The following is a 23,275-nucleotide window of genomic DNA, read 5'->3' as shown; positions in this document are numbered from 1 at the left end:
ACAGGCAGTGACATGCAGAGCAATGTCTGCTGCCCTGGCATCTGAGTGTGTCCCATTCCTCAGCACTTCAGAAGGTCTCAGGGTACAGCACTGTGGCAGAGCTCACTGAGGACACCAGGTTCAACACAGCGGGCTATGGGGGTCCTGGGGTGGTGAGGAGGGTCTGTGAGATCCCAGGGGGGTCCTGGATGGGGTTACAGAAGCCTGAGGGAGGAAATATGGGGGTTCAGTGGAAGTTATGGGGGGGAATATGTAGTTCTGTTGGGGACTGTGGGTTGCTGTGACGTCCCAGGCTGGCCGTAGAAGTGGTCCTTGAGGGGCTATGGGGCTTTGTTAGAGGCTGTAGGGGATATAGGCACATGGGGAAATATGGGGACACAGCCTGGAGGAGTGGAATGCTGCTCTGGAGAAAGGAGGATGTGGGCAGCAGGTGGCTTACCAAAGCCAACAGCTGACACACAGAAGCATGCTAAGCATGGCACCATGCAGCGTCATGTTGCAGTTCCTGTAGTGCTGTGTGACCATCCAGAAGGGGAATCCTACCACTGATGTTCTCCACACCTCATGGTGTGCTGTTATCAGAGTTCTTTGTCCTCTGGGTTGTTTCAGTAGCTGCTCCAAGTCCTGATGGTGCAACAGTTCCTTCAGCACCACGAGATCCATTCCAAGATGCACTGTCCCTGCTATTCCAATAGCCCGAATTTGGGATATCTTTTTGTCAGGAGTTTCATTGCTCATTCTGCAGCTGACTTGGATTTTGAAACTTAAGAGGAGGACAATCTACACAATTCTGCTTGGCTAAAGATACTGTAAATTCTCATTTTTATTAAAGATAAATGTATAACCTTCTATATTCTCCACGCCTTCGCTACTTTTCTAAGCTTTTAAGGACAGGAAGAGGTAGAGGAAAGTGATGACTGAACTCTCCCCTGCTCGTGCCTGCCTGTTCCATATCCGTGTTCTTCTGTCGCACCCTTGTTGCAATACATTCCAGACAGGAGGTAATAAGCTTTTTTTGCTGTGCTTAAATCTGTATGTACTCTTTGTGACATAATAATGTTTACAGGTGCTGTGTGAGCAGCTACTGTTCTCAAAAGGCTCACTGATGTCACAGTGTGGACAAGTGCGTGCTAAGCAATTCCTGCTGTCCAAGAGTACCAGCTAGCCATGCTAAGCCTGCAAAGTTCTCAGTTCTTACAAGTCTTTACAGTAATTCTGATTTTTCTTAGCACACCTCATGGCATTTAAGGCAATTTTAACTTTCTCTAAAAATTAAGAATTGTAGCCTCTATCGATGCAGATAAAAATACAGACATGCCCAAGAAACAAGGCATGTACACATTTTTACATCTTTTGTCAAAGAGTTAAGAATCTCAGCGTTACAGAAATTGAATTTATATTTCAGCTCTCAAAAGGACATAGAAGCAACTGTCCTACCACCAGCTGCAAGATTTCCTGTGACACTGGCAAACTCCCCCTGAGCCTTCTCTTTGGCAAGAGGAACAGTCTGAGCTCTCCTCCATTGCTTCTTGGTGGATGTTCTTTTGTTTTGTGGGTGAGAAGCAAAGTCACAGTGTGGAGGATTATGTGGAAAGTTATATGAAGGTGGAGGGCTACATTAGAAGATGTGACCTTGAGCTAGAAAACAAGATCTGATGAAGGTCAAGAGACTTGTTTTGCAGCTGTGATACGATCACTGGGACAGCAGATGGGACCATGGAGGACTGAAGAAGAGCAGGACCAATGAGAAGGAACACTGAAGAGTGAAGCAGCAAACCAGAAGTTGCCACTTGGCTGATATGGCCCAATCCAAAATACTGTTCATGTCTTCGTTTTATGACTCTGTAAGAGTCATCGTGAAGTCCATGTCTTCGTATTCCGACTCTCATAGAGTAGTTGTGAAGTTGATGTGTTTTTCTCCCTCATCAGAGCTGACTGCATAGGCAATATCTTTTAAATTTGTCTACATTTACAAAGCAACTGCCCCTCTGTATGTACATCACGGAGTTATTTCTAGATCTGAGTCTGTGACAGGGAAAAAAAAAAATAAAAAAAACAAAATAAAAAAAACAGAAAATACAAAGGATAGAGAGGGAAAACAAAAAAAAAAACCCAAATACTGCCCCAACTTTTGTGTCGAGGTGGAGCCCTGAGCGGGATAGCGCGCTCTGGTTGAAGGGGGAGAGAGGAAGGGTATGGAGATAGCAGATGGGTCTAAAGAAAAACTACAGCAACGATCTGAGAAGGAACAGTAATTTACTAAATCCAACAAAGTCGAACAAAATGAGAGATAGCAGGGTATTCAACAGTATGAGATCTTACTCTGGTAGACTGCAGGGGAAGCATACGTTCGCTTTTCTCCACAGCCAAAACCGAGAGAGAAAAAAATATGTATGGAGGACTTGCAGCTGGGTTGGATGTGCCATTGCTACAGGTAACCAAAGAAGTGGGCAGCACATATATATGGACTTTGCAAAAACATGTTTATGCCTTTTCCCCTTGTTACATTCCCCTTTTGCCTGTGATCGACTGAGGAGGAGAATCTGCATCCCCCACCCCTACAGACAACCAGACTCATGAGGTGTCATGGCACTGCGGTGGTGACCATCTCTGCATTCCCATGAAAAATCCTTGCTTGAATTTTCTGCCTTTTACTATCGCTCCTTGTCTCATCTCCCATCCCCAGGCCTAGCTAACCAAAAGTCTTGTAACAAACCAGTTGGGCAAACATTTGATTCCTCTCTGAGTCTTAATCTCGCATTGGGTATACACACGACTCCACACAAGCCTTCATTGTGGCGGGTTCCCTTAAGAAGCTGAATACAAATTTGATTGTTAAATGTCATATGCACTTCAGGAATTTGCATAATTCCCTATCTAAACAACCCCAAGATTTAAAAACTATCCTTACTCTCTGCTAAGAAGAAATAACAAACACCAACCATAAACCAATTACACAGCACTGCTTTTGCTATTTGAAAAGTCACATCTTCCCTCCTAGTTTCAGTCATTGCTAATGTTAAATTTGAGTTCCACTGAGGAGAGATGATATTATACCACATTCCAAGTGCTTCATGTAGGTGCAGCCTCTGGGAACAGCAAGTACCTCCAAATCCAAGTCCCAACCAAAGATCCCAACAGGACTCTGTTCCTGAATCGTCACTTGACAATCCTACCACTCCTAACTTCTCTCATGTACTCTAATTGTCCAGAACTTGTCATGCTTGTGTAACCAGACAAGTACTGATTTCAACAGGATGCTGTACAAGAACATGCAGAAATGCCTGGAGGTTGAGTTCAACCTGCATGTTGTATTTGCAGTCTTTTCAGAATTACCCAGCACAAAATTCAGGTACATCTTCGAAATACACATTCCTGAGTAAAATTAAAGATAAGAATGTTGAAAGGCAAAAATGTGAGCAATACAAGCCCCAGTTTCTAGCTTTTGTCATGAAATCCATCCTTCCTCAGATTCCCACTCCAACTTGACTTTTATCATCAGGCGTTCTAGACTTTAGCATTACTGATGAGAAGATCAAAGAACATAAACACTTAACAGTGACACTCTTCACTGATTTGGTGGTGTCAAGTCACACAGATTACCGAGCTCTGGAATAACTTCTTAGCACTCCCACCTTTTTGCTACCTTTCATTTGTCTTTACACTGTAGAACTAAAGGTTTTCATACAGAGAGGATGTCTTCCCTGCATGCAATTTAACACCAGATAAATTATAATAAATGTAATGGCATAGGTAAAACTTAATTTTCTTTAGAAGCTGAAGTGCCATTGCTCAATAGGAGATTTCTACGTTACTGCAGCTTGTACAGTGACTACAGAACCACTAAGTTTCAAAATCATCTAGAGAAAAGTAAAATTTTCTTCTCAAATCAATTTTGAAAGCTAAAGTTTTGTCCAAATGTGCCATTGCTCACAAAGCCTTCTCTAGAAAATTTTTCCAGATGGAGGATGCAATTTTCACCACCAAAGCTAACCTGGAATAGCAGGTAGCATCAAGAGGCAGACATTCACCTAAGACTTTGCAGATGTGAGCGGCAGTTGAACCTGGAGCTGTGAAAAGGGATTTGTTTGCAGATGGTGTAGGAGTGATGGAATTCAGAGATCAGGGCTCCTTTCTGCTGTAGGGAATACAGTCAGTGCTGTGTCAGGTGCTCACATCAGCACATCCAGTACTGAAGCACAGGACCCCACCATGCTGCAAGCTGCACATCACTCATTTTCCTTTGTCCTCTCAACCTTCTGTAGGAATGAGGATTGAAGTGCTGTTCCAGACGTTACATTCAAAGCACCCCCTTGTTCTCACCTCCTCTGTTTGTTTGGAAGAAGAGACACGCTGAGAAACTGAAAGGAAATAAACCAGATTCTATACTCCCGGGGAGAACTGACGTCATTGTCACAGGACATGCAGCACAGGGCTGGGGTTGGATTGCTGGCTTTAAAAAGCTGTCAGTATAATTCCCAAATACATTTTGGTGTGATCTGGCAGAAATGGTTCAAAACACGAGGGTATCTGGTTTCACTGGTCAGTAATTTCCTGACCAGTTGGCGGTGCAGAGTCCAGTTGGAGGCCTAATTTCTTACCCATGCAAAAAATCATATACGTGAATGTTAAGACTTAACTACTGAAGAACTGGTTGAGCTTGAAGTAGCTTCTCAGAATTCAATGCATTCTTTATGGGGGACTTCAGTTATCCAGATATTTGCTGGATGAGCAACTTGGCCAAGCACGCACGGTCCAGACGGTTCTTGCAATGTGTTGAGCACAACTTTCTGATGCAGGTGGTGGAGGAACCGACACAAGGAGGGGTGTTACTGGACCTTATTCTCACTAACAAGGAAGGACTTGTTAAGGAAGTAAAGGTTGGGGGCAGCTTGGGTTGCAGGGATCACGAGGTGGTGGAGTTCAAGATCCAGAGGGGAAGGAGCAAAGCAAAAAGTAGGATTGCTACCCTGGACTTTAGGAGAGCCAACTTTGATCTCTTCTGGGACCTACTTGGAGCTATCCCGTGGGCTAGGGTGTTAGAGGGCAAGGGGGCCTGTGAGAGCTGGTCAGCATTTCAACAGCTTTTCTTCCAAGCTCAGGATCAGTGCATTCCTGTGAGCAAGAAATCAGGAAGGGGTGGCAGGAAACCTGTGTAGATGAGCAAGGAGCTCATGTGCAAACTCAAAGGGAAGAAGAAGGTCCATGAAATGTGGAAAAAGGGTCTGAGCACTTGGGAAGAATATAGAAAGGTTGTCAGGGCCTGCAGGGATGCAAGGAGGAAGGCTAAAGCCCACCTGGAATTGAGTCTGGCAAAAGTGATAAAGGATAATAAAAAAGGCTTTTTTCAGTATGTTAACAGTAAAATGAAGACTAGGGAGAATGTGGGCCCCCTGCTAGGTGAGGGGGTGTTCTGGTAATGGGGGACGCTGAGGAGATAGAGATACTGAACGTCTTCTTTGCTTCTGTCTTCAGTGAAAAAGCTCTCCCTCAGGAATCCCAGACCCTGGAGGTTAGTGAGAGGGTCTGGGGAATGGGAGACTTTCCTTCGGTCAGGGAAGAGGTGGTCCGTGAGTGCCTAGGGAATGCTAATGTTCATAAATCCATGGGACCCAATGGGGTGCATCCATGGGTGCTGAGGGAGCTGGCTGATTTGACTGCTGAACTGCTCTCTATCATCTTTGTGAGGACATGGAGAATGGGGGTGTGCCTGATGATTGGAGGATAGCCAGTGTCACTCCGGTCTTCAAAAAGGGCAAGATGAAAGATCCTGGTAATTATAGGCCAGAGAGCCTCACCTCTGTCCCAGGAAAGGTGATGTTACAGCTTGTGCTGGGTGCCATCTGCAGACAATTGGAAGAAAAGGAGATTATCAGGAGTAGCCAGCATGGGTTCACCAAGGGGAGGTCATGCTCGACCAACCTGGTGGCCTTCTATGACGTTGTCACTGGCTGGGTGGATGGGGGGAGGGCGGTGGATGTAGTCTGCCTTGGCTTCAGCAAGGCATTTGGTACTGTCCTCCATGACATCCTTATAACAAAGATAAGGAAGCCTGGGATAGATGAGTGGACAGTGCAGTGGGTTGAGAACTGGCTGACTGGCAGAGCACAGAGGGTTGTCGTTGGCGGTGCAGAGTCCGGTTGGAGGCCTGTGACCAGCGGTGTCCCCCAAGGGCCCGTGCTGGGTCCAGTCTTGTTCAGCATCTTCATCAATGACCTTGATGAGGGGATAGTGGCCACCCTCAGCAAGTTTGCTGATGATATGAAGTTGGGAGGATTGGCTGACACGCCTGAAGGCTGTGCTGCCATTCAGCAAGACCTGGACAGGCTGGAGAGCTGGGCAGTCAGAAACCAGATGAAATTTAACAAAAGCAAGTGTAGAGTCTTGCACCTAGGGAGGAATAATTGCATGCACCAGTACAGGCTGGGGATGAGCTGCTGGAGAGGAGCTCTGAGGAGAGGGACCTGGGTGTCCTGGTGGATGACAGGTTGACCATGAGCCAGTAATGTGCTCTCGTGGCCAGGAGGGCCAATGACATTCTGGGATGCATTAAAAAGAGCGTGGCCAGCAGGTCAAGGGAGGTGATCTTCCCCCTCTACTCTGCCCTGGTGAGGCCTCATCTGGAGTACCGTGTCCAGTTCTGGGCTCCCCCGTACAAAACAGACAGGGATCTCTTGGAAAGAGTCCAGCGCAGGGCCACAAAGATGGGGAAGGGCCTGGAGGATCTCCCCTATGAAGAAAGGTGGAGTGAACTGGGTCTGTTTAGCCTTGAGAAAAGAAGGCTGAGAGGGGACCTGATCCAGGCTGATAAATATCTGGGGTTTGGGGGACAAAGTGGTGAGGTCAGACTTTTCAGCAGTGTGTGGAGACGCAGGACAAGGGGGAAAGGCCAGAAACTGCAGCACAGGAGGTTCTGCACGAATGTGCACAAGAGCAGTGGAACAGGCTGCCCAGGTCTGCCTCTTGCCACACGCCTACCTGCGCAATCTGGTGTAGGGAACCTGCTTTGTTGGGGGGGTGGACTCGATGACCTCTAGAGGTCCCTTCCAACCCCTATGATTCTGTGATTCTGTGATTGTTGTTATACACTACGCAGTCTTTTAGGAAAAAAAAAAAAGAAAAAAAGAAAGATCATCCTTTTATTTGGAGGGGAGCAGAAAAATCCATTCCCATCATAGACCAAAGATGGGCTTTATGTGGTTGTGAGGAAACTCTCAAGGAGGGACGTCCCTCCTGGGTGGCTTGTGCACAGTGGCACAGAGATACCTCATTGTGGAAACAGCAGCACGCTGTCCTTGCTTCCTTAAGAACAGGAATCTCAGTGCTGGCTGTAAGCAGGAGCTCAGAGAAACCAATGGCAGTGGCATCTGGGGGGCTGCAAATGTAAGAGCCATTCTTGAAGCACTGTGTGTTGCAATGTGACCCATCTTTTGTACTTCCAGGACTGTAAGTTGCATACCAGTCAGGGGGCAAACTCTGTTCTTAGTGATTTAGCTGCACATCTGGTGGACATGTTGTATCACAAACATCAGTCTCCTCCCCTCAAGTAACTCAGTGTCCGATTGACTTGAAGTCAGCTGGAGACGATGATTTTCATGGTGACATCAGGGCCTGATGTGGGAAACTGGGAGTATCTTCATTACAATGCACACTGAAAATTATACACATACGTGACTAGTTAATGTATAATCCTTTGTAACAGGAAAGGGAAATATGTGTAAATGTGGAGCATAAACATTTGACAGGAATGAAGGGGAAGGTACAGCAAATTAGCACCAGGAAAAGAAGGCAATATCTGAAACGTGGGTGGGAGCTGTGGGGGCAGACAGCCCGTAGTGATGTCCCCGAGCAGCAGGCTGTGACATCACCGGGCCATGGATTGTGACTGCTTAGCCCTCACTGCTCATTCTGGAGCTCCCTGGGGGAGCCTGGCTCAGTCTGGCTCGTTCCTGGACCCTGCTGAGCAGCTCTGCGAGGTTTGGTGGCCGAGCAAGGATTTGGTTGTGCTGTGCTGGATCGTGCCTGGGGCTGCTTGCAGCATCTCAGTGCCTGGCCCCAGAGCATTGCTTCTGATTTCCCAGCCCTGCCTAGTGCAGGAAAGTGGGGCACTACAGGGCGCACCCGCAGCAGCGGAGGTGAGAGGTGTGGGGATACCTGGGTCCCTCGGGGCAGCCATGAGTACGTGATGGCCCAGTCATGGCTTTGGGAGGGCTTCCCACTGAGGGACTGCGGAGGACTTTCACACCCTGGGACAGTGAGCAATTGTGACCTCTCATCCTCTCCTGCAGAGTGCGACACCACCGCTGCAGCTCTGGTGAAGAACAACTTGTCATCTTCAGTTCTCCCAGCGTGCTGCAGCGAGAAGACCACGGCCGCAGAAGAAGCGTGGACGTGTCCTGTCTGCCGTGACGAGCGAGAGGACGTTGCATACGCCACCCCATGCAACCACACGTTCTGCATCAGCTGCATCCTGCAGTGGGTGACGCTGAGAGACGCCTGCCCGCTCTGCAGGACGGCCCTGAAGACCATCCAGGTCTCTGTGCGGAGAGACAACGAGTACCAGAAGTGCATCGTCTCCCCACCCGCACTGCCAGCGCCCATTGGCTTCAGCACCGTCCCCGGCCCCAGCGGCACCGCGGGACCATCGGAAGCCGTGAGAGTGGGCGGCCTCCTGCCAGAGGAGTGGGCGGGACTCTTCAGGGAGAGACGCGACCTCCTCTGTCCGGGGCAGCGCTGGCTGGAGGACGTCCTCTGCCAGGTCCAGGAGCTGCGCTGGTGGCAGAATGCCGTGCTGGAGAGCGTGATCCTGGCACTGCTGTGCCGGGTGGGCCCGGACAGGGATGCCCTGGTGCAGCGCGCCATCACCGCTCTGGTCATCGACGGCCTCATCGAAACCGTCGTGAGCTGGAGTGGCCGGGAGGCCCGGAGGCTGCTGGGCCTCCAAGAGCCCAGCACTGCCCAGCAGGGGGAGCAGGAGCAGGAGCAGCAGCAGTGGGAGCAGGAGCAGGAGCAGCAGCAGGGGGAGCAGGAGCAGCAGCGGGAGCAGGAGCACGGCCCCGCGGCCCCGTCCGGTCCCACCGTCGCCCTTAGCGCCGTGCCCTCCGGCAGCTCCACAGCTCCTGATGTGGAGGAGCTCCCGGGCACGGCCAGCGGTGCCCTGGGGGGAGGTGCCGGCGAGCTCCCCGCCGCGCTCAGCCCTGGGGAGCGGGAGCGGGAGCGGCCCGGCGATGAGCCGGGCCCCGACGCGGCCGGTCCCTCGCAGCAGGGCCGCAGCCGTGGCTCCACCACTCGCGGCCGGGGCGGGAAGCGCTCGGCCGGCGGGCCCCGATGCTCCAGGAAGAGAAGGGCCGGCAGCGCCCAGCGCGCTTCTCCGCCCCGCAAGAGGCGGCCTCCCCGGCGCCTCTAGCGGGGCTGGCTACTCGTGTCCAATAAAGGCTCCAAACGCCGAGGCACGGCTCGTTCCTAGCGCCCGTCCTCCGAGGCGCTTCGCCCTTCGCGCGCTGCGCTGCGTCCTCGCGTCTCCCCCGCCCCACTCAGCGCCGCGTTCGGCGCCCCACGCGCGCCCCTGTGCCGTCAGACGGCCGCGTCGCGCTGCACGGCAGGTACGGCGCGCGCGCACGAGTCGTTCCCATCGCCGCCGGTGCCGCAGGTTTGGGGGCCCGCTGTGCCGTGCCTGCCGGGTGTGGAGCTGGCAGCTGCACGATGCTGCGTGCCGCCGGGCGCCTCAGCGGCGCGGGGCCGGTCCCCGCGGCTCGGCCTTTGCTCTCCGTGAGCGCTTCGGCTCAGGTGTTTCTTTGGGCAGCTCGAGCGAGGCCTGGTGCCGGTGAGGCCGTTGCGTGACCTCGGCTGTCGGCTGTCGGCTGTCGGTTGTCTTCTTCCCTCTGGGGGTTGTGAGGAGGAAGATCAGTCGTCTTCCTCCATGTCCTTTCATTCACCCTTGGTTCCAGGCATGTGCACATTGGGTTAGTTGTACAAGGTTAATTGCTCGAGGTTCAGGCTTAGTTAAAATCTGCTGATACAGTAACTCTTTCTGGTTTATCGGGGGCTCACATATGCATCCTGTTCTCTGTTTGTAAGGGAGTGTTTGGGGTTTGTGACTGATGTCCGTGTTATCTCTAGTACAGCACCATCCTTGAGTCTGTCCCCCTTCTTCACCCTATTGACACAAATCATCTGCCGTATTTCACACACCACATAGAAGGTTCATGTGGCCCATGAAGCTCTGCTTAGTTTGTCAGGCTTGGTTCAAGTGTTTCCCACACAAAAGGGAGCAGGTGTTTTTTCTGTTTGTTTGTTTTTCTCTTGCTGGATAAAGTGTTCTAAATATTTGATCTCAAAACAGAAATGTTCGCAGGTTAAAAACATCCGTGGTCTTTTTTTAGTGGAGTCAGAGAAACTGAGCTTGCAGTGAGGCAAACAAGCCCTTGTGCCATTCACTTTCTAATGCCAAGAGCTGACTTGTTGGGAAGGGGAAAATCCTTCCTTTTAAAGCTGCAGTTGAGTGATCTCATCCCAGGATCAAACCAGCCCACAAACTGCAGACAGTCCCGAAACCTGCTGAATATGTATGAGCTTGGCTTACACATATGTACGGCTTCTGCTGGTAGCTGTGCAAGTTTGGTGGAGCGATGCCCCTTGCACCCAACGCCTGTGCACATGCCGAGTAAATATACCTGCTTTATAACCTAACTCTGGGTTATAGAGTTTGATTCTGCCAGTTTTGGCACCCCAGATGGGACCCGCTCTGCTTGGCTGCAGGACCCGCTGAGGGAGGGACACCTTAGGTGCCCCCCGAGGCTTCTTGGAAGGAAGGACTGCCCTCCTCACCCGGTCACTGTGGGGGCAGACAAGGACCTTCCTCAGGCAGACCCGGTATGTCAATGGGAATGAGGGGAACCTATAAGGCATAAGGAGGTGTCCTACACAGGGTATAGATGTCAGGGCTGCCCCTGGGAGGTGAGCTCACAGGTTAGGTTGCCAGCTGGGGTAGGAAGATTCCTTGGGGGAGCTCCTACAAAGGAGAACTGTAAGTCATATATAGGATCAAATGAGCTCTCTTTGCTATAGTAGTGGGAGTTATAGTTTATATGATCATTATTAGCATTTGTTGTAAGTGATCGGTACCGTGTGTTTGAGTTATTGCTATTGGAATATAATACTGGATTTGGGAATGTGGAAGTAAGAGACAATAAAAGGAAGGGATGGGAGGCCCTGGGCATGTGCCTTTGGTGGAGCAGAGACTCACAGCCACCCAGCACTGTATCACTTGTTTATTGCTTACTCAATACGTTCTGAAATAAATTAGTAACAATTGGCGTGTACCTTTCTCTCAAAACTTATAGCATTGGGTACCCCCAATGCTTCTGGTGACACCTGTGGATGTCACTTCTTGGCCAGCTTCGCCTGTTTGTGCTTTGGAGGAGCCCAGCGGAGACAGATGGAGTCAACTGCAGGCCAGAAACCAACCAATTAGCAGAGCCTCCCCCCAACGAGCACTGCTAATGAGGGTGCTAATCAAGTATTAATTAATGAACGAGGGCAAGGGGAGCTAATTACCAGTGATGGGTGGCTTCTTGTACTGGGCACTCTTGAGGTGCTCTTCCACCAGTTTGGGGGTGACGCAGATGACGTGCTGCCCCTTCCAGTATTTCACCATGTTGAGTGACTGCAGTGTGCTGATGATGTCCGTCTGTGTGATGCTCGTCATCTGGCTGTGGGGGAGGTACTGGGATTACTAGGAGTACTGGGAGCTTACTGGTTTTACTGGTGGCCAACTGAGATCCTGAGTGGAGATGGAAGCCCTCCAAGGAGCTCACATCCCTGGGGTTCCTGGTAGGGCTGGTGGCATCTCTTGGGGTCCCTCAACTTACTGGGATCTTACTGGTCCTACTGGGAGCTTACTGGTGTAGCTGGAGCGCACCTGAGATCTTTGATGGAGAGCGTCCCGCGGAAGTCACGCAGGATCTCAAGGAGCACCCAGGACCAATAGCTGCGGTAGCTCAGCTTCCCCAAATCCGACAGTGGTTTCTCGGGGGACCCCACAGTGCTCTCCAGTTTGGACAGCTCGTAACCTACGGCACCAAAACGGCCCCAAATGGACCCAAATGTTCCCAAAATGGCCCAAATTGACCCAAAAGCAACCAAATGGCCCCAAATGGACCCAAAGTGACCCCAAATTGTCCCCAAATCCGCCCCCGAGTGATCCCAAACATCCCCAGATACCCCAAGTTATCCCAAATGTCCCCAAATCCCCCAGCAGTGTCCCCAACCCCCCCCGTCCCCAAATATCCTCAAATCCTCCCCCAAACTGTCCCCAAAGTGACCCCAAGTCCCCCCAAAGCAACCCCAAATGGTGTCCCCAATAACCCCTCAAACATCCCCAAATCCCTCCTCGTTGTCCCCGAATTGACCCCAAATCCCCCCAGAGAAACCCCAAATGTTGTCCCCGTCTCTTACTGAAGGCGATGAGGAACTTCCCGTATCCTCGGCGCTGGTACGGCGGCAGCGTGAGGATGCACGCCACGTTGTTCCCATCCGGGGACTCCTTCTCCTGCAGCCACCACCACAAATAGCCCCAAATGTCCCAAAAGTCCCAAAAGTGACCTCAAACAGCCCCAAAGTGACCCCAAATGGCACCAGAGAGACCCCAAATGGCCCCAAATGGCACCAAAGTGTTCTTAAATGTCCTCAGTGTCCTTAAATGTCCCCAAGTATCACCAAATTATCCCTAAACATCCCTGAATATCCCCGAAGTGTCCCTAAATGTCCACAAATGTCCCAAAAGTGACCCCAAACATCCCTAAATTGCCCCCAAATGTCCCCAAAGTGATCCCAAATGTCCCCAAATTGTCCCTCCTCCCCCACCCCCCCAGAGGTCACCTTGGAGAAGTACCCAACGATGTGTGCTCCCTGGCGGTCCACCTCAGTCAGAAGGTAGAAGACGAACGGCTCCACATCGAAGTACAGCGTCTTGTGGTCCAGGAAGAGTTTAGCTAGCAGGCACAGGTTCTGGCAGTAGATCTGCAGGGGACAGCACCCATGTCACCACCATGTCACTGTGTGTCACCTCCACGTCAACTCCACGTCGCCACAAGACCGTGTATGGCACCACCACATCCCCATCTCTATGTCTTCTCTAGTAGAGGTTGGCCAACCAGAGGAGGTTGCAGTAGTGGACCCCATGTCACCTCCATGTCATCATGTGTCACCTCCACGTCACCACGGGTCCGTGTATGGAACCACTGCGTCCCCATTTCTACATCTTCTCTGGTAGATGTTGGCCAACCAGAGAATGTTGTGATGGTGGACCCACCATGTCACCTCTATGTCACCATGTGTCACCTCTGTGTCACCAAGTGTCACCTCTACGTCACCATGGGTCCATGTATGGCACGACCATGTCCCCATCTCTACATCTCCTCTGGTAGAGAGAGGTTGGCCAACTAGAGCAGGTTGCGGTTGTGGACCCCACGTCACCTCCACGTCCCCACATATGGCACCACAGTGTCCCCATCTCCAGGTGTTCTCCAACCACAGGAGGTTGTGATGGTGGACCCCATGTCCCATGTCACCTCTATGTCACTGTGTGTCACTTCCATGTCCCCACGTGTCCACGTATGGCACCATAGTGTCCCCATCTCCAGGCGTTGGCCAACCAGAGGAGGTTGCGGACCCTGTGTCCCATGTCACCTCCATGTCACCCTGTGTCACTTCCATGTCCCCACATGTCCATGTATGGCACCACGGTGTCCCCATCTCGTTGTGATGGTGGACCCCATGTCCCACGTCATCTCCATGTCACCACGTGTCACCTCTGTGTCACACACCTTGTGGTCTTTGCCATCCACCTCATACACGGAGATGTTGCTCTTGCGGTAGATCTCACGTCCTGGAGGCTGACGCCACTGGCACTGACCCTGCGGACAGGAACACACCATGTGTCAACAGCAGCGTGACACCAACATCGAGATGCCAACAGTGTGACACCAATGTATCAACAACAGCATGACACCAACAATGTGACACAACAGCGTGATGCCAACAGCGTGTCAACGTGACACCAACAGTGTCACACCGACGTGACACCAAAACGTCAACAACGCGACGCCAACAACACGACACCAACATGTCATGTGTGTCTCTAAGCCAGTCATACATGTCCCTATGCATGTCACACGTTCCTAAATGTGTTAACATGCCTCTGAGCATGCCACACGTGTCCATAAGCATGTCACATGTGTCCCTAAGCTGGTTACACATGTCCCTGAGTGTGTCACACATTTCATACGTGTCCCTAAGCATATCACGTCCCTAAGCGTGTCCCATGTGTCCTTAAGCACATCCCACATCCCCCTAAGCACATTATACGTGTCCCTAAGCACATCATACGTGTCCCTAAGCACATCATACGTGTCCCTTTGCATGTCCCATGTCCCTAAGCGTGTCCCACAACCCCCTAAGCATGCCACACATGTTCCTAAGCATGTCCTACATCCCCCTAAGCACATCCCACATCCCCCTAAGCACATCATGCGTGTCTCTAAGTGTGTCCCATGCGTCCCTCACCAGGTGCATGCGGTAGGTGCGCTCATATTTCATGTACTTGAGGCAGTACTCGCAGATCCAGAGCTTGGGCTGCTTGCCATAGTCCTCGGGGAAAGGGGAGAAGTACCACGCGTCGATCTCAAAGTGCCCGATGTGGATTTTGTCCACATACTTCACTTTGGTGATCTGGAATGCCGATGTGACAGGGATCAAAGGGTGGGGAAGGGGTGGGGTGGGGGAGGGGTGGAGCGGTGATTTGGGGGATGATTTGGGGGGAGGGGCAAGGGGAATTTGGGGGGGAGGGGAGGCTTTCGAAGGAGGAGTAGGGGTTGGGGGTAGAGGCAGGGAGAATTTGGGGGGAGAGGCGGGGGAGATTTGCTGGGAGGGGAGGATTTGGAGGGAGAGGCGGGGGGGGGGGACTTGGGGGGTGGGGTGGGATTTCGGGTCACGCTCACCGCTTCATGCTCCTTCTCCAGCGCGGCCGTGGTGGGATCCATCTCCGCGTAGGTCTAAGGGTCCCAGTAAGCCCCACTAAGTCCCAGTTGCAACCCCCTCCCTGCCCCCCAAGTTTCTCCTAGTTGCCGACCAGTCATCTCCCAATCCCTTCCAGTTGACCCCCAGACATTCCCAGTTGCCCATACTCCCTCCCAACCCCTCCCAGTTTTCCCCCAGTTTCTCCCAGTTGCCCCCAGTCCCTCCCAGTCACCACCCCCATATCTCCCAGTCCCCCTGTCTCTCCTAGTCCCTCCCAGTTGCCTCCCAGTTGCTCCTAGTCCCTCCCCATATCTCCCAGTTCCTCCCAGTCACCTCCCAGTCCCTTCGTTTCCCCACCTTCTCTCCCAGTCCATCCCAGTTGCCTCCCAGTCCTTCCCAGTCGTCCCCCATCACCCCCAGTCCCTCCCAGTCTCCCCCAATCCCTCCCAGTTGCTCCCCCCGTGTCTCCCAGTCCATCCCAGTCCCTCCCAGTCACCCCCTGTCTCTCCCAGTTGCCCCTTTTTCTATTCCAGTCCCTCCAAGTCGCCTCCCAGTTTCTTCCAGTTGCTCCTAGTCCCTCCCAATCCCTCCCAGTTGCCCCTCACTCCATCCTAGTACCTCACAGTTGCCCCTATTTCTATCCTAGTCCCTCCCAGTAGTCTCCCAGGCCCCCCCTATCTCTCCCAGTCTCTCCCAGTCCCTCCCAGTGCACACACCTTCTGCACGTGATTGATCTCATCGTGTTTGCGCTTTTGGTTGCGAGTGATTTTTCGCTCTGGCTGTTCTGGGACTTCCCCCAAAAACTGCTCTGAGTTTTTCTGCACTGCGTCCTTCAGCGTTTTGCTCAGCGCCAACCGGTTCCGGTCCACCCACTCGTCCAGGCGCCGGTTAACTGGGAGCACTGGGAGCTCAGTGTGGCCCTATAGAGGCCCTTTAGAGCCCTACAGGGTTTGGGGGCAGGTTCGGGGTGAATTAAGGGGATTTGGGGTAATTTTAAGGGATTTTGGGTGTAGTTTTGGTGTTTGGAGGACTTACAGTCAACCATCACTCGTTAACTGGAATCACTGGGAGCTCAGTGCGGCCCCGCAGAGCCCCTACAGGGCCCTATGGGGTTTGGGGTCAGGCTTGGGGTGAATTAAGGGGATTTGGGGCAATTTTAAATGATTGTGAGTGTTGTTGGGGGTGTTGGAGGACTTACAGTCAAGCACCACTTATCCAGGCGCCAGTTAACCGGGAACACTGGGAGCTCAGCACAGCCCTATAGAGTCCTATGGGGTCTGGGGGCAAATTTGGGGTGAATTAAGAGAATTTGGGGCAGTTTTAAGGGATTTCAGGTGTAGTTTTGGTGTTTGGAGGACTTACAGTCAACCACCACCCATCCCAGTGGCAGTAAACTGGGAGTACTGGGAACTCAGCACAGCCCTACAGAGCCCCTATAGGGCTCTATGTGGCTTGGGGGACGCATTTGGGGGCACTTTTAAGGGATATGGGGATGTCCTTAATCCATCTGGAGTGTCCTTAAGGGATATGGAGTGTTGGAGGACTTGCAGCCATCCCACCCACGCGGTGAACTGGGAGCACCAAGAGCTCAGCAAGTCCCTGTACAGATCTTATAGGGCTCTATGGGGTTTGTGGGACAGATTTGGGGCTTTTAAGTGACTTGGGGTGACCTTAAGGGACTTGGGATGTCCTTAAGGGATTTGGGGTGTTTCTGGGGTGTTGAAGGACTTACAGCTGTCACACCCACATCGTGAACTGGGAGCATTGGGAGCTCAGCACATCCCTATACAAACCCTATAGAGCTCTATGAGGTTTGTGGGACAGATTTGGGGCTTTTAAGGGATGTGGGGGTAACCTTAAGGGATCTGGGGTGCTTTTGGGGTGTTGGAAGACTTACAGCCGACGTAGTGCACGTAGAACTCCTCGCGCCCCTCCTGCTCATTCAGACGTGACTGAATCACCTCCGCTGAGTCTGTGGGGGACAACACAATGACGGACCCCAAAGAGCGCCCAAAACCCCACTGATCCTACAGATGACCCCAATGGATGCCACAGACCTCCCAGAACCCCCCCAGGGCCCCACAAAACTCCCATAGAGCCCCACAGACTTTACAGGGCCCCAGAGAACCCCAATAGGGCCCCAGAGAACCCCCACTGTACCCCCACAGACCCCATAGCACCTCATAGGACCCCACAGACCCCACAGTGCCCCCACAGGTCCCCCTAGCCCCCCCTCCACAGTACCCCACGTACCCCATAGAGCCCCACAGACCCCCCATCAGGCTCCACTGGACCCCATAGACTCCCACAAAAACCCCATAGGACCCCATAGTGCCCCACAGAAACACCATAGGGCCCCACAGACCCCATAATGACCCTCCAGCCCCCTCACGATACCCCACAAACCTCCATAGGGCCTCATAGATCCCACAGAACGCCCATAGGGCCCCATAGACCCCACAGAGCCTTCACAAACCCCCCATAGGGGCCCCATAAGCCCCACAGAACCCCACGGGGCCCCACAAATCCCATAGGCCCCACTAAACACCCAAAGGACCCCACAGACCCCACAGTGCGCCAGAGACCCCATGAACCCCCATAGGGCCCCACAGGACTCCACAAACATCCCATAGGAGCCCCCAGCCCCCATAGTGCCCCACAGACCCCCCCCCACTCACGCCAGCTGCCGTCTGCCCTCCGGCACAGATACGTTTCCCCGATCTCTACCGCCACTTCCGCCTCCCGGGGCGGGGGAGGGGGCGGCGGAGGAGGAGGCGGCGGCGGGAGGGACGGCGGAGGAGGCCCAGGCCCCGCTTCTCCGCGGGGGGGGGTGGGGGTCCGCCCCGCGCCGCTGTTTTCCGCCGCTCCCGAATGATCCGCCATGAAGAGGGGGAGGTGTGTCGCTGATTGTGACGTTTTAGACCGGAAGTGGGGGGATTGGGCGTGTGAGAGGAGGGACCGGAAGTGGCGTGTGGTCACGTAACGGTCTGGTGGAAAATGGGGTGGTGCAGCTCGCGGTTGGGAATGGGGGCACCAGTTTGCGCCAGTATAACACCAGAATAGGGCAGTGTGGGACAAGTATGGAACCAGTATGGATCCAGTATGCCGCAGTATAGAGCCAGTATGTGTCCAGTATGGTATAAGTATAAACCAGTATGTATGAGGCAGTGTGGAACCAGCATGGAATCAGTTTGGCCCAGTGTGGATCCAGTGTGGCCCAGTATAGAACCTGTATGGACCAGTGTGAACCAGAACGGAGCCAGTATGGCCCAATATAGCCCAGAATGAAACCAGAATGGACCAGTACAGCCCAGTATGGATGTGAAGGGAACCAGTATGGCCCAATGTGAACCAGAATGGAACCAGTATATCCCAGTATATCCCGGTATGGCCGTATAACTCCAAGCCTTGACCACAGAGCCCCACCCTGAGTGAAGACGCCTACCGATGACGTCACCGCCGCACGATGACATCATCTCTCTCGCTCGCACTCTCCCCCCCCCCCCACCTTCCGGGGCGTCAGATCACCTTTTTAAGCTCCACTCCCCCCCTTCTCTTCCCCCTGCGTCGCTCTACTTTTCCGCTTCCGGCCGCAGCCCCGCCCACCTACTTCCGATTCCGGATGCGGGTGCAGGTAAGGGGGATCGCGGGGCGGCATTAAGGGCGGGCGGAGCCCCTTTATGGAGGGAGCGCTCATTAAGTGGGGAACGCTGCACAGGCCCCGCTCCGCGGCGATCGTTAACGGCGCGGAGACGCGCGCGCTGTATTGCACGGGCATGATTAATTGCATTGCACGGGGCTGATTAAGTGTACAGGGCTACCTAATTGCATTGCACGGGCCTAATTAATGTCCGTGCTTGGTGCTAATTGCAATCTTTGCACGGAGCTATTTGCATTGCACGGGGCTAATTAATTGCATTGCACATGTCTCATTAATTGCACGGAGCTAACTAATCGCATTGTGTGGGGCTAATTTATGTCCATGCACGGTGCTAATTGCAGTCATTGCACGGGACTCATTAACGGCATTGCACGGGGCTAATTGCATTGCATGGTGCTAATTGCAGTCATTGCACAGCATTGCACTCATTGCATAGTGCTAATTGCACTGCACAGGGCTAATTAATTGCTCTACAGGTGGCTAATTAATATTCTTGCATGGGGCTAATTGCAATCATTGCACAGCATTGCACTCATTGCACAGGGCTAATTAATTGCCGTGCATGTTGTTAACTGCAGTTAACCACTAGCTGATGAATTAACTAATTACTGTTTTTCTCTCCTCACACGATGCTGCTTCCTGACCCAACCACCTCATTATTAAGTAAATAACTCATTAATTAAATTTTCAACTAAACAATTAGCTATTCAGTTGACCAACCCAATAATCCATAAATTAATTCATTAGCCCATTAGCTAATTAACTGATTAACCAACTAATTAAACAGTTAACAGAACAATTGAATAACTGATTTGATAACCAGTTAACCAACTAATTAATTAACTAGTGCATTGACTAATTAATGACGTTTTCTCCCTGCGGGATGTCATAGATGCCCTGCAAACTCTTCCCATCCATCATTAACGAATGCACCTAATTAAGTTAATTAATAAGTGCAATAATTTGTATATATTGTACATTACACTGTATAATATAGTATATACAATAGCTATAATGAAGTTAATTATTATCTAATTATTGGTTGATCCATTGTCATCCGTGACCCAACTGCTTTGTCATTAAGTCACTGAAAGATCAGTTCACTAATTAATTATCCAACTAATGAACCAGTTAGTTAACTAGTTAAGTGACTGATTAAATAACCAGTCAGTCAACCAAATCAACTAACCAATTAATTAATTTGTAAATTAACCATTTCTCAAACATTATGGTTAGGTCTAGAGGTTTTTCTATATTATATTAAACAATTGGGCAATTTATCAAATTCTGTTTTATTAAGCAAATAGATAATTAATTCAAACATTCACTAATTAATGAAGAAAAGTGTTAGGGTTAGGAATAGGGTTTTTTTTATATTAGAATTTGATTAATTGACTGATTGATTAATATTATATAAAAATAACCCTAATCCTAACGCTTTCCTTTGTTAATTAGTTAATTGTTGTTTGCTCAATTCGCTGGCTATTCAGTTTATTAATCAGTTAATTAACTGCCTCGCTACTTGGTTGATCATATTCCTTAACAAATTTATTACTTATTTCCTTAATAAAACAGAATTTGCCTCATTGACTCATTGATTCATGTATTTTATATAACTTTAATCAGTCAATTAAACAAACAGTCAAGCTTCTAATGACCACTTACCCTTCCCCTCACGATGTCTCTGCCTGTCCCCTCTTCCCCTCGTTACTGCCCGCCTCGTGGACTCATTAAGCCATCGGTGAGTTCATTAATCCATCGGTGAAGTGATGAATCCGTCGCTGAACTCACTTAGCCACCTCGTTAACTCATTAAGCCCTCCGTGAACTTATTAATCAGTTGGCGAGCTCATTAAGTTATCGGTGAGCTCATTAATCCTCCTCATTAAGGGCTTAAGGCACCTCATTAAGTCATTAATCTGTCGGTGAACTCATTAAGCCTTCCATGAACTTGTTGATCCGTTGGTGAAGTGATTAAGCCCTCCGTGAGCTCATTAAGCCCTTTGAACTCTATTAAGCCGTCAGTGAAGTGATTAATATGTCGGTGAACCCCTTAAGCCCTCTGTTCACTCATTAATCCGTTGGTGAGCTCATTAACCCCCCTCATTAATGACGTAAGTGCTGTCTGAGGGCAGCGCGTCATGCCGCGTGCAGTGTGCAGTTGGCGACGCCTGCGGCGCTGTGCTCGGGCGCTGGTGCTGCAGAACGGAGCGCTGTGCGATGAACTGGCGCGGCTCCACCAAAAATGGCTGCGGGCGCGCTCTGAGCGGCGCTTCCTCCTCCGCCGCCTCCTCCAGCACCATGCCAATGCCAACACCATGCAAAGGAGGGGGGATGGTGCAAGGAGGAGCGATGGAGGGGCAGCTCCAGGGTGTGAGGGGTGGGGGAAGAGTCAAGGTGAGGGGTGGAGACAGGAGGGACGGAGCCGTGATAGAGGGTGGCATGATGGAGGGTGGCAAGATGGCGGACGGCAAGATGGACGAATCCAAGATGGCAGCTGGCATGATGGACAAAGCCATAATGGACAGAGCCAAGATGGTGGCTGGCATGATGGACGGAGCCAAGAGGAATGGAGCCAAGATGGAGGGTGCCAAGAGGGACGGAGCCAAGAGGGAGGATGGCATGATGGACAGAGCCAAGAGGGACGGAGCCATGATGGACAGAGCCAAGAGGGACGACGCCAAGGTGGTGGCTGGTATGATGGATGGAGCCATGATGGAGGGTGGCGTGATGGCCGCCACCAATATGGCCGCCTCCAAGATGGCGACACACAGCAGGACGGCGGAGAGGGCGATGGTGGAGTGCTGCGAGATGGCACAAATCAAGATGGCAGCAGCCATGATGGCCAACACCATGACGGAGCTGGCCATTTCCAAGACGGCAGTGGCCACTCTCAAGATGGCGATGGCCATTTCCAAGATAGCAGCATCCACTCTCAAGACAGAGGCGGCCATTTCCAAGATGGCGTCCCCCTGCGGCGCGGGTCAAGGCCTGTTAATGAAGCTCTAATTAACGCCGTTAACGAAGCCCGGGCGAGCTCCAATTCTCGCTTCCAGTTAAGAATAGTGCAGGCCAGAAACGATGGCGTCCTTAATGAGGACGACAATAACGAGGAGCACGATGACGATGACGATGATGATGATGATGACACTGCACTGTTCCCCTATGGAGACATCTTCCTGCACAGCCCGTGAGCAATAACACCGCCAGACCCACACTTGTGGGGCTGGGGCTACTTGTTACCCCTTTCCTGGGGTTGACTCCTCACTCTTTCCCAGAGAGGGTTTCCACTTCTCCAGGGCAGCTGCTTGTTGCCCAAGGCTGCCCGTTCCTGCTGCTGTTGACCCTGCCACCCCTGCTCTTCTGCCTCGGACCATCAGAGTTTCTTGCAACTGTACCACCCCTAGGATCCTGGCTGGTGATTATCCCTGCATTGTACAAATCCTTGCTTCTTTCCTGTCTTTCTTATCGCCATCCTTTGCTTCCCCATTACCCTTATTGGTAACAGTGTCCTCCTTCCCTTTCCCCTTCTCCCTGGGTCAGTATTGGTAATAAAGAGGTAAGACCAACATATGAACGGTTTGCTTCTTAATCTCACACTGGGTATACATATAAAGAAAGAACCTCCTCCTTTATATTGGAGCATGACATGGGGACAGCTCTTCCCCATGTGCCCTTGCTGCAGGGGCAGAGCTGCTGGTGAAGGCAGAGCTGTTGTCAGTGGGATGACCAAAGCTCTCCAGTTGCAGACAGCCTGGGATACTAGAGCCATCCAGCACACAATAACAGCCTGGTTCTGTCATTGCATTGCTAACTGTTTCTGCACACCAATACAAACTCATAGGTTCATAAGGTTGGAAAGGACCTACAAGATCATCTAGTCCAACCATCCTCCCATCACTATCCCTACCCAACTACTATATCTAATACTCACTCCACACACTGCTAACAGTTCATGCCATTGTGGAGATAAAACTGCTCCACTGGAGGTGGGACACCTGACCTAATGATCCACTAGTCTATGTACTGCAAATAATAGCTTGCAGGCAAGCATAACTTGGTACCCAGCACTCATCACAATGATCTAATCCTGCCTGAATGTAGCACTCCCAGGAGGTACTCTGGATTAGTGCTGCAGGTATCTTCTGCAAACATTATTCTCTAGGTCACAACATGTCATGGGCTGCATGAGGAGTAAAGGTGCTGGGAAAGATGCTTGGAAGGCAAGTGGGGTTTCCAACACTCTGAATTTATAGGAAATTAAAAACAAAAACAAACAAACAAAAAAACAAGGGTAGAGAGCCACACAGCAGATTTCATTATGATTACTGAACTCGCTGCCTCATCTATACATGAAGAAAAGACTTTAATGAAGATTTTTGCTGCTGATGACTCTGTTACATTACACATTGCATCCTTGGTGAAATCTAGTCACATTCTCTGGCTCTGATGAATGCTCAAATTTGAAGGAATTCTGGGAGAAATTTGGATTTCTGGAAGAAATCTGATGTGGGACTTTTCACCCACATCGTAAAGAAAGCTTTGTTTCTTATTTGAAAATTATTTTATCACTTGGAATATGAACAGTGATTTTTTA

At 51.2% G+C, this 23,275-nt stretch overlaps 1 protein-coding gene across 2 annotated transcripts; it reads right to left on the bottom strand.

Moving 5' to 3' along the window:
• Positions 1-11,257: 11,257 nt before the first annotated feature.
• On the bottom strand, positions 11,258-17,926 carry KAT8 (lysine acetyltransferase 8). 2 transcript variants are annotated; one of them, XM_065750416.1, is made up of 11 exons: positions 17,697-17,926; positions 16,916-16,990; positions 15,735-15,910; positions 15,000-15,053; positions 14,566-14,730; positions 13,827-13,916; positions 12,880-13,020; positions 12,457-12,550; positions 11,921-12,071; positions 11,557-11,711; positions 11,258-11,447 (listed from the first exon to the last, which is right to left on the bottom strand). In XM_065750416.1, exons 1-11 carry the CDS (start codon positions 17,899-17,901, stop codon positions 11,383-11,385), a joined length of 1,371 nt encoding a protein of 456 aa, XP_065606488.1. In that variant the 5' UTR covers positions 17,902-17,926; the 3' UTR covers positions 11,258-11,382. The 2 variants fall into 2 exon arrangements, with proteins under 2 accessions (XP_065606488.1, XP_065606489.1); XM_065750417.1 differs by lacking the exons at positions 11,258-11,447; positions 11,557-11,711 and adding an exon at positions 11,741-11,782.
• Between the last annotated feature and the right edge of the window lie 5,349 nt (positions 17,927-23,275).

Source organism: Cyrtonyx montezumae, unplaced genomic scaffold (genome assembly GCF_038088225.1).
Source record: "Cyrtonyx montezumae isolate F1298 unplaced genomic scaffold, pur_monq_1.0 scaffold_7, whole genome shotgun sequence".
NCBI lineage: Eukaryota > Metazoa > Chordata > Aves > Galliformes > Odontophoridae > Cyrtonyx > Cyrtonyx montezumae.
The sequence above is the reverse complement of the archived record's forward strand: the minus strand, read 5'-3'. Positions and strand labels throughout refer to the sequence as shown.

Excerpts from the sequence above, each read along its gene's own strand:
- KAT8 (XM_065750416.1), bottom strand. The coding sequence starts at position 17,901 with ATGGCGGATCATTCGGGAGCGGCGGAAAACAGCGGCGCGGGGCGGACC. Across the intron at positions 14,731-14,999 it reads TGGAGAAGGAGCATGAAGCG|ATCACCAAAGTGAAGTATGT; the intron begins GTGAGCGTGACC and ends TCGGCATTCCAG. Across the intron at positions 12,551-12,879 it reads TCGTTGGGTACTTCTCCAAG|GAGAAGGAGTCCCCGGATGG; the intron begins GTGACCTCTGGG and ends TGGTGGCTGCAG.